The sequence below is a fragment of the Hippoglossus stenolepis genome, chromosome 14 (assembly GCF_022539355.2).
Source record: "Hippoglossus stenolepis isolate QCI-W04-F060 chromosome 14, HSTE1.2, whole genome shotgun sequence".
Lineage (NCBI taxonomy): Eukaryota > Metazoa > Chordata > Actinopteri > Pleuronectiformes > Pleuronectidae > Hippoglossus > Hippoglossus stenolepis.
The window spans coordinates 25,149,525-25,160,650 of record NC_061496.1 but is presented as its reverse complement, the minus strand read 5'-3'; the positions used below and the strand labels follow the sequence as shown (position 1 = coordinate 25,160,650).

General features: G+C 42.0%; 1 protein-coding gene across 2 annotated transcripts; it reads right to left on the bottom strand.

Moving 5' to 3' along the window:
• Positions 1-403: 403 nt before the first annotated feature.
• Positions 404-10,770, bottom strand: c14h19orf44 (chromosome 14 C19orf44 homolog). Of its 2 annotated transcripts, XM_035175699.2 has the most exons (10): positions 10,346-10,770; positions 7,175-7,329; positions 6,576-7,038; positions 4,873-5,209; positions 4,638-4,649; positions 4,140-4,219; positions 2,631-3,057; positions 2,300-2,380; positions 1,118-1,284; positions 404-843 (listed from the first exon to the last, which is right to left on the bottom strand). In XM_035175699.2, the coding sequence occupies exons 1-10, from the start codon at positions 10,475-10,477 to the stop codon at positions 754-756; spliced, it is 1,944 nt and encodes a 647-aa protein (XP_035031590.2). In that variant the 5' UTR covers positions 10,478-10,770; the 3' UTR covers positions 404-753. The 2 variants fall into 2 exon arrangements, with proteins under 2 accessions (XP_035031590.2, XP_035031591.2); XM_035175700.2 differs by lacking the exon at positions 4,638-4,649.
• Positions 10,771-11,126: the final 356 nt, after the last annotated feature.

Below are 11,126 nucleotides of genomic sequence, written 5' to 3'. Positions count from 1 at the left end.
GCTCCTCCTGTTCCTCCTCACACAAAGGAGCAGATACCCGCTGCTGGGTTGATGCCCTTCTACGGCCCTGTCCAGCTCTCCTTGTGTGACTGTTGGTCTCCTGGTATCTCCTCCATGCTCTTGAGACTGTGCTGGGAGACACAGCAAAGCTTCTTGTGACCACACGTATGGATGTGTCATCCTGGAGGAGCTGGACTACCTGTGCATCCTGATTTCCAACTTAACTGCAGTTAATTTCCTCTTTTCCTCTGATCGCCGCAGACATTTCTTCAACATGTAATGTGAAACTTTTTAACGTTAAATTATAATGCAGATGGGTTTTTTATAACACAGAATATTTAGAAGGAGTAATAAGCTACTAGACTGGGACTTTATCCAATACAAAACAACAGAATCACAGTCATGAATGTGTAACACTATTTATCATTATTTCCTGAGAATATACAGAGGACAGCGTGGATACTTTATATTACTTCACCAGTGGAAGGAGGGGGTGCCAAGTCCTATAAATGACTCATTAAGACAATTAAAAAAACCTGATCCATTCACAAATGCTGGTATCACATGATTCTAACTGAATGGATGACATGTTTTTCTCACTGAAGATACAATAGGCATGTGTTGTTCATGGCATGTGACAAATTGACAACAAATAATTCATAAAAAATAAAAATGATCAACTAGTTAAAACTTTATATATGGCAACTGTCTCTTGCTCTGCACCAGCAGGTTCAGTGATCCAGTTTGACGGAGTCATCGGTCACAAACAGTCGTCATCTCCTGCTGCACCTCCTCTAAGGCTTTCTCCATTGTGAGTTTGGAACATCTGTGCTTGCGAATGTACTGTGGAAGGAAGAATAAACTGCTGTAAAAGGTTTGTGAGATAACTACAGCTCTAATAAAGCCTGGCGTTTGAATATAACAGCAATTTATTGGCTGAAAGGTTTCTGCTGCATCACCGGTGAAAGCAGTCAAATCCCTCTCTTGCACAAAGATAGATGTGATGGAAAATCGAATTTTATTGCTCCACAAATTTCCATTTTTGTCATTTCCTTGAGTCATTCACAACTTCCCTCTAGAAAGTAATTGTGTGTGTGTATAAGCAGTGTGCTTTTACCTGCATGGTGTCCTCCAGTGTGGTGTATCTGTAGTTGGGTGGTTCCAGACTTTGCACCAGGCTGGAGTGAAGGTGTCGGCTGCTCTCGATGAACCGTCTTGTCATGACAAGCTGCTGCTTCAGCATTTCATTGACTACAAACGCAGCCGGGTTGAAGGTGCTGAGAGCTGAGGAGGACGACATGGGGCACACTTTAAAATAATAGTACTAAGACTAAAGCACTCCTTCCTATAGGCCAGTTTGGTGAAGAAAAAGTCTGAGAGAAAAGTCATAACTTTAGGCTACGTGTAATTTTACAGGGAGAATATACGCATATATATATGTTGTCTTTGTTAAAATTAGGAATATGGAGAATCTGGTTAACTTAGGCGAACACTTAATCGTCACAGTATAACACAGCCAGTTAAACTTCAGGGATATCAATCTGTCCATTTAGGAAGCACAAGTGAATGTGAATCAATTTCACCTGCTTTGGTGTAAATGAAAGTGACAACAGGTGCAATGGAGGCAAAAGAAAGACAACCTCCATAAAGGGAATGGTTTTACATGTGGTGTGACACTTGTGTGACGGATCCTGACACTTAATTATTGACTTCATCACTACACAAAAGATGATTTGTCTACATGTTGGTGGCAAAATGCAGTACAATTAGAGAAGGAATTGGACATTTTACAGCTTGAGCTACATCCAAGTAGCAGCTGGCTAACTTTGCACAACATGTGGAGATGGGGGAAACAGCCTTTCTCTGTCCAACAGTGAGAAAAAGTTCATTAGATATTGGATAAGGTCCCCGAAAGGTTTGTTTTCTGATACGACAAACTGTTTTACTTTAAACACAAGTTCTAGCAGATATTTTGTGAATTGGCTCCAAGCCACCCTGCACACTTCAATAGCATTTCAGCAACAGATGGCGCTGCAGCGACATGGAGACAGTAAATGGGCACCTCAGAGGACATTTTGCATCATATTCTTATTGAACAAAACCCAGATATTCTCCTCAGTGGACATCGTTGCTACCATTAACAAACTGGCACTGTTGTGTGTGTCTTCCATGTGCATATCTGTCAGTGCATCAACATTCTGGTGCAGGTTTTAAACCACTGCCAATATTCTATTATCAATATAAAGGATTTTTATGTCTGTTTATGTTGTCTCTTATTCTCTATTTCACTGTCTCTTACCTTCCAGTGTTTCTGCACTGAGAGTGTAAGCAGCCACTGGGGTGGGGTTTATGTAGGTTGTGGGGTCAAATGCAGCTACGCCTGCAGAGAGAGAGAGAGAGAGAGAGAGAGAGAGAGAGAGAGAGAGAGACAGAAACAGACATTGTTGTTTAGTCATCATAAACCTCGGATCACACTTAGTAAATATCATACATGTAGTTATTTTACTGTCAATGTCATTATCAAATGAATCCTGATAACTTGATGATTAACATACAGTAACGTGACCATGGTGAAGAAAGGGGCCTCAACAACATCATAAATACAATATGAAATATATTGTATGACTAACCAGTTGACCATGTGTGCGACATGGTATCAGGCTGCGTCTGTACTGCGGCCTCTTTTAAAACCTTTCTGTCTGAAGCACGCCTCCCCGACTGGTGACTTGAGGTCCTGCGGCCGTGTGACACTGAGGATCTGGAGTCACTGCTTCTGCTGAATGACTTTGATGTTTGACTGCGACCTGGGGTCTGTGAGATTGTGTCCGAGAAAGTGCTCGAGTAATCGTCTTCTGTCCTCTCACGGGACACGTCTGAATTCCGAGCCTCCTCTCTGACCTCCAACGCCTCCTCCACTTCATCTCTGTCTCCCTGCAGGTGCTCTGAAACCTGGCTGGCACTGTGATTTGGCTGTGACCTGCTCTCACTCTCAAAGTCACTTTGATAGTCCAATATGTCCTCTTGCTGTTGTCCCTCTTCCCTGTCCTTGTGTTCTCTCTGTTCATGCAGTAAAAAGGAAGCAAAAACATCAATCCATCAGGAAATCAGAAAAGATTCCCAGTTCAAGGGGAAATAGATGAAACTTATTATAAATGATAAAACTTATTTCCAACTTGTGGTGGCATTAGAAGAGTAATCCTATTGGTGTCAGCCTCACGGCAGTCATCTCCCCATATACAGAGAAGACAGGTTAAATCACTTTTATTACTTAAAATTACAAATTTATTTGAGAATTTATAGTATCTATCTTTCATTAAACCCTTGGTTCAGAATCAGATACAGAAAAAAGATGTACAATTCAACTCTACATTTTTGCAGGCCACTTAAAAACCATATTGGTTACGATACAAGTGCCCCTTTATTTACTATGGCCATAAAATGCATATATTTGTTGAGGTTTATGCTTATTCTAGCCATTATTCTTATCAACCATAATGATGGCTTGAAATACAATTTAGAAAAGAATTCCACAGAGCACTCATGCAGTATATGATCAAACAGTTGTTTAAAATGTTAGAAATTTAAAGCAGCATAAATATATTTTTTTATCACTAGGATCAGTGGACCAAGCTGTAAACATATTAACAATTTATCATGTGGAATATCTGAGCCTTTGTCTAGCTCCTGGCTTTGTCTAATGTTTGATGGTGAGTTTATCAGAGCTTCTTATATAACAACAGCGGCTGCAAACAGAGTTGATGAACCTAAAGACTAAAGTTAGGAGCTGTAAAAGCAGAACAATTGAGCTGATGGGAACTTATTGATTTGGATGCAAATACTCAGTGGGCTTGTCACTCAACATTTTCACATTACACATTCATTGGATCTATTATTTTACACGTAAAAATAATCCTTATTGCAGCTGATGTTGTTTATTTTAAGTGTGTAAGTAGAAATTATTGTCAAAATGCCAAAATTATATTATTTTAAACAGGAGCCAGTTTGTTTCTTTTAACCAAAATTTCCTTTAATCCATGTTTACTGCCAAGAACCATTTCACTATTGTACGGGTATGCAATGTTTTACTACCGTTTGTTTTATTATACTGCTCTACTTATAATTTGTCTGTCACTGCCCACCTCCTGTTTTGGTGTTTCCTCTGTAAATCCAAACGAAGCCGGTACAAGGTCATCTAACGTCATCACATTTATCTTGAAGTCTGTAATAGCACAAGATCAGAATTTTATAAAATGACAGTGTATATCCACACAACTGCCATGTGTGCTAATAGTAGTACAGTAATACACAAGACATCAAAAATTCATAAACAAGAACATTTGGGTATTTCTAGGTTGCTGTGTCTAAAGTGATTATCATTTTTAAACACATTTTTGTTTTAAAAGGTAAATGCTCTGTATTTATATATTGCTTTTCCAGGCTTATCGACCATTTAAAACATATATATGTACTTCTATACGACTCTCTACTTCCTGAGCCACCTCATAATGAAAGTGTAATAAAGTACTAAAGTATTAAAGTACCTGTACAATTTCTGTCCACAAACTAAATTCAGAATTCATAATTAAAAAGTTATTAAAACTCTCTTTTAAAACTCTACAATGGAAAGAGCTATGTACCTTGTTGTCCATCTAGGATGCATGAGATAAGGAGTTCAGAAAGAAAATGATTAATGAACAAAAGCAGCGTGTTACCTATTTTGTATGAAACATTATTGGCTGAATATTTTCACACTAGTCTCAACAATAGTATTGTGACGTATCACTGAGGAACTCTTTTGACTTAAGATTCTATTGACTCTTGACTCTTGATCTCTTACTGATGTATCTGATTGGTCGTGTACACTTCTCTCACCTTCAGATGAAACTGAGCTCATCTCGCTGTGGGAATCTGTAGAGCCAAGCGCCACTGGGAAGAGCTCGTCCAGAGAGTGCACCTCACTGTGGCCTGACATGGAGGAGAGGGAGCGCTGTGGACTGGCCATCCTGCGAGCAGAGTTCCATCTCCTTGGGGGAGAGGGGGTGGGAGAGAGCACAGAGGGGCTGAACTGGGCCTGGGCCTGGCCAGTGAATCGAAAAGGAGACGAACGGCGAGGAGAGGTGGGGGAGAGAGGTGGTGCTGCGTTGGAAGGTGGCAAAGGATGAACAGCACCTTGAGGAGTTGTGGAGTGGACCTTCTGTTTACTTTTGCTCTGTAAGAGAGGAAAGCAGAGCATTGGTGCATCTTTTGTTTTGCAATGTAAACAACCACTGTCTTAAAATACGGATTTTGAAGTCTGAGACTGAACTGATTTGATAAGTGCAACCACCAAATACACATTTCTGTGTCTGCTCATCCTCCTTCAGTGTAAAACTGGAAATGTAGTCCTCCAGGTTGATGCATGATGCCATCGATGAAGGCATCAATCATGTGGAGATCGAATTGAATCAGTTCAACTGCTCTTTCGACTTTTGGATGTTTCTCTGATGTCTGTCAAGCATGAATCTACATGAATCTATTTTGAATATGAAGTTAACTTTAGGCTCTTGATCCTTATAGGCCCTGTTCACACATGGATATTACTCCCACTCTCTCTTTGCAAATACATATCATTCAAAACCAAAGACATTTTATGTGTAGCCAGTCTGAATATGAGAGATGGATGTGTATTCAATGTATTTGCATGCATGCGTGCGTGCGTGCGTGCGTGCGTGCGTGTGTGTGTGGTGAGAGCGATGAAGAGGAAGGAAGGAAGTAGGGCAAGGGGATGCTGAGTGAATCAATACAATACAGAATACAATTTTATCAATTACAAATAGTTAAAAATTAAGTAGATAATCAATATGTGGCAGGTCAATTTGGTGTTGTGGTGACCACAAATAAATCAGTGTATCTGAAATATTGAGAGGTGTAAAAATACTTTTGATTCATTATGAAACTACAACAGGTCAGAGACGTCAGCGGAGTAGGTCATCCCTAAATGTAGCCCAGGATGCATTTGTGTACGCACAGTGAAAAGAATGTGGAAACATGTGTCCCAGATCACCTCTGAATGTGTTTACAGTGATCATATCTCACATGTGATCAGTTCACCCAAGATGGATGCTAATACCAGATTTGAACAGGGCCTCAGTCTTTTCTAAGGATTAAAAGTAATTACATTCATACTTCTCTGTGCATTCAAGGCTGCAGTGCTAATAGTGCCTGCTAGCAATAATGCAGCATGAAGTTTCATATGCGAATATGTGCTGACTCCATAATTGCAATTTGCAAACTCGGGTTAGGGTTAGGCAAACTCGAAGTATTTACATATTTTTCATCAACATGTTTCTCATACACTGACACTTGCCTCTTATGTAAATGTTTGCTGTGCAGTAAACCTCTATCCTCTATATAAATCTAATCTCCATTATTTTTCTGAATCAAAATTCATCAATCAAAATTATTTGAAAATTGGGTAAAATGGTTTTAAAACATGTATAGTACCAATGAGTGAAATGTGAAATTATTGTATTAATCTAACACATCCTGATAATAATATATAACATGGCTCTCTCAGACATCAAAGTTAAAGGTACCTTGTCTGCTGTTCTCACAGAGGCAGGTATCCCCAGTTTTAACAAGCTGTTGTCTGTTGAATCCAAAGAGTCTCCGAGCAGTTTCCTCATGTCCTCTTCGTCACTTTCCAGATTCACACCTCTTACAACTCTCATTGACTTCATCTCCAAACGTGCCAAAGAGAGCTCTGCATTAGCAGCTCTGGACCTGGACCGGATGCCCACATCTGGTCCTTTTGGAGACCCAGAAGCAGCAGCAGTGTTGGCGCTGTCAACGGCTACGGCTGCTGCTTTGTTCTTAAGGAAACGTTTCCCATTCAGACTCTGGTCACTGCTGGACTGAACTGAGGCCGGCACACTGGTTGTTTCTGGTGGAGGAGAGATTCGCTGTCTGGCTTCTTCCTGGACCTGCTTACGGCTGCGGATGCTGCTCTCAATTTGAGCCAGTCTACTCAGAGCAGCAGTCTGGGAGGATGACACACATCTGACCAGACGGGGAGCGATTGATGAATCAAGAGAAAGAAAAAGTTTTAACAGAGATTATTTGAATTGAAATATTCATTCTTTTCACTCAGGTGCTCATTATGACTTCTGTTTTTCTTTTATCTACAGAGCCGTACCTTGGCTCAGGGATCTGCTGTGTTTGGCTTTTGCTGACAGGTGACTGGCTGATGTTGGTTGCAGACGGTGGAGCCTTCTTCAAAAACCTGCTCCCTCCTCCTCCTCCTCCTCCTCCTCCTCCTCCTCCTCCCATAGAGCTCTGAGGTCTGAGGCCCTGGGAGAAGAAAATGAGATGAGGTCAGGCAGCATCACAAAAAGTGGAAGCTTGTTGTCAAACTTGCCTTACAAATGATCCACTCTTTTTATGTTTTGAGTGAAACAGCATCAAGCACAATATCTTCACAGGATGTTTGCCTCAGCGTTGGTCGACTGTAACTAAAAACATTTACTCAAGTACCGTACTTAAGAACACATTTGAGGTACCTTTACTCTATTAAGTGTTGGCATTCGGCGGGTCCACTACATCTCAGAGGGAAATATTGTACTTTTTACTCCATTTTATTTGTCTGACTAACCGAGTATCTCCAGATGTGTTGACGTTCAATTTTTGTGATAAACTGAAAGCTGATTCCTTGTTGAGAAAACTAAAAGATGGACGATGCATCGTCGCATTTGCAACAGTCTAAGACATCAAAGCAATCTATGACCACTGACACTGTAACATTAAAGGGGACATAGCATGCCCATTTTACCACAAGTTGATATGGTTCCTTGGGGTCTTAATGAAATGTCTGTAACATACTTTGGTCAAAATACCACAAGGATCATTTAAAACAGCACCCTTTTTACCCTGTATAAAACAGCCCTCCACAGAGCGACCTGTTTTGAGTGCCTGTTCCTTTAAATGCTAGTGAGCCAGCTCCCCCTCCCCCTCTCCCCCATGATTTTAAACGATATAAATTACATATTTTATATGATATAAATTATCAAATATGCATCCCATACTTTGTATTCCCCTTCTGTTGTCCTGGAGTTTTAATTTTCCCAATCACATAATTAACTGTCCCCCTCTGCCCATCCACTACAAGCACACAAGCAGACAGACAGAGAGAAAGAGAGGGGGGGGCTATGAAGACCATCATTTACCCCGAACCCCGACATTCAACGGGTACAACAACAACAAAGAAAGCAGAATCGCGGGCTGACCTTATATACATACATGGGTCTATGGGGCTGACCAGCGCGGAGAAATGCGTGTCCCATGTGAACAGCCAGGCGGCTGCGCGCTTGAGAACGGTGCTGCGCTGCCTCGCAGCGGCGCTTCCGCGTCCGCTGTAACGCAGCGTAACGAGTGGGGGCTCTGTTTTTGACAGTGTTACAGTAGTGCTGAACACTGCGGAAGTCTTCCACACTGCTGGCTGTGTGGCGTTGACACAAATTCCAGCTCACGCATGGGAGAGCGGCGGTCGCGCCCGGGCAACTGCTGCAGCCTCCCAGTCCCAACGATCCAGACAAATGCCACATGTGAGTGAATCGCGGGCTGACCAGCGGAGAAATGCTCGTCCCGTGTGAACAGCCAACGGCTGCGTGCTTGGGAACGGGTGTCGCAGCAGCCTCGCTGCGTCCGGTGTAAACCCAGCGTAACGAGTGTGGGGGGGGATGAGGTGGGGGTGGGCCAAGGCCATGTAGGAGAGACTTCCAGTGCCTTGTTATGACACAAAACCCAGGAAGCTCAATCGAGTCACTCAAGCATGACGTTTCTGACTTAGAGGAACCATAACAAAACGCGAGTGTTTTTTCCCAGAGTTTTTGGGTTGGTAGACATGCCAGATACCCACATTAACGTGTAGAAGCACTAACAAAGTGGAATTTGCATGCTATGTCCCCTTTAAAGCAAACTGACAACCAGGAATTATTTACTTAATGAATCCTCTGATGTGTTCTGTTATATAAAGCCTGGGTGGAATTAAATAGTAAGTCAAAAACAAGTGTTATTCTTTCAGCTTAACATATTCAGAGTAATCACCTGAACAACTAAACTCAACAGTGCAGTAAATCTACGAAAAGACCAGAATGGCACACGGGATGAATGACCAACAGCTGATAAATGTTGCCGCTGTACCTTGTAGAAGATGAAAGAAATGTTCATCATGTAGGATGACAACATGCGCCAAGTAATATTACACAAGAGAAAACAACTGAGGGTGAATGAGTGCTGTGTAGAAGTGGAGGCGGTGAAAGAAAAGTTAAAACTGACAGAAGAGTTGTTTGAGTAGATAAATAGCACAGTTCAAAAGGTAATCTGACACATGACTGACACCTGGACCCCCTTAGCAGCGCCACTGCACTGAGGTGCATTACTCTGCGGAGGTCAACAAGAGACTCTGCTCCTCTGATGTTTTCTAATCACTCACTTTATAAAAAACCTGCTGAATTCATATTTATGTTCCTGGATAAACGGGTAACAAGTTAAACCCAGCGTTGAGTCATAATCTGAAAAACATTATGTCCAAGCCATGAAGTGCTCACCGATTTACTGTAAGGCTCTGTTACTTGCACACATACAGATAATGATCTGTTCTGACTGACAATCATGTGCTTAGTTTTAATAATAGCTTTTCATGATGTGATCATATGATGCTGGTTCAATGCGCGTGATAACTTCCTGTTTCTGACAAATCATGACTATGACCCGGGTTAATATTGACATATGTCGGTGCTCTGGCCCTAGGAATCGAAGCAATAACAACAGGTCCTTCACACTGTCGGTGCTCGGGCTCCCACTAACAGAGAGAATGGTAAAGCATTTCCTGCACTATTAGAACTTTCACTTTTCAAAGTACATTTTGCTGGTAACACTTGCATACATTTCTTAAGTAGAGTTTTTGAATCCAGGACTTTAATTTGTAGTGGAGTATTTTTAAAGTGTGGAATTAGTACTTTTACTTCAGTAAAGGATCTCAGTACCTCTTCCACCACTGAGCCCTCTCTTTCCCGACTCAGGTCGCTTGTGTCTGAGAACAAAGTTTGGCTAACCCTAACCCTACTGCACTACTACTAATAACAATTATATAATATATCATCTAATTAAAATAAAAAGGAGCCTATTGCACCTTGACAGGGATCTTTGAATCTGGCACGTTTGCATTTGATACCAATGTACACTTAATAAACTAGTTATTGTGAATACAATGAGATCGAGGAAGCACCTTGACATTATGTTATTAGGACTTCACTCCGTGCTTCTTCCAGCACTGTGACAAACAGGTGAGCGCATGTGGGAGACTCACGGTGTGTGTGGGTGCTGTGGGTGCAGGTCGCTGTGTGGCCTCAGCAGCAGCGTCTCCTCTGCTGCTCCTCTTGGCGGACAGCAGCTCCTCAGCTCGGTCCAGGGCGGAGCTCCCACCGCCTCGTTTCCACATCTTCACACTGCGTTTGTTTTAACAGCAGCCACGCGTGTTTACAACTGTTTCGTCCTGCGTTACAGGCAGAGATACTAGCTAGCTAGCGGCCAATAGCATGTTAGCTGGCTACTGGCTAGCTACACGCACGGTGCATATTAATAAAAGGTTCGTCATAGATTGATTTGTAGACCTTCATGATTCTCTGAGTTTAACGTCAAACTGTGTAGATGTAAACAGTTTAGCGGTCACTATGGACTCCCTTGTTTCCATGGAGGAGCTTCCTGTTTTTTCTTCTTCGTGATGTTTGTCGGATTAGGCAAGCAACCTTATTGCGCATTACCGCCACCAACTGGTGTGGAGAGTGATCGGGTTATCTAACAATACAATGTCTAAATGGGGAAATATTTAAAATAATCATTGTAAAAATAATACTTCTTCTTCTTTTAGGGAAAATAGGAAGCTTATCAATCATGCTCTACTTCTTTACCTGCATCTGTGGCTGAGCGGGAGAGCATCCACGTCCAACCAGAAGGTTGGCGGTTCCATCCCAGTCTTCCCATCTGCATGCCGAAGTGTCCTTGGGCAAGATGCTGAACCCTGAATGGCCACCCTTACAGAAAAAAGTGCTACCCTTGGATGCACTGTATGAATGTATGGGTGAATGGCC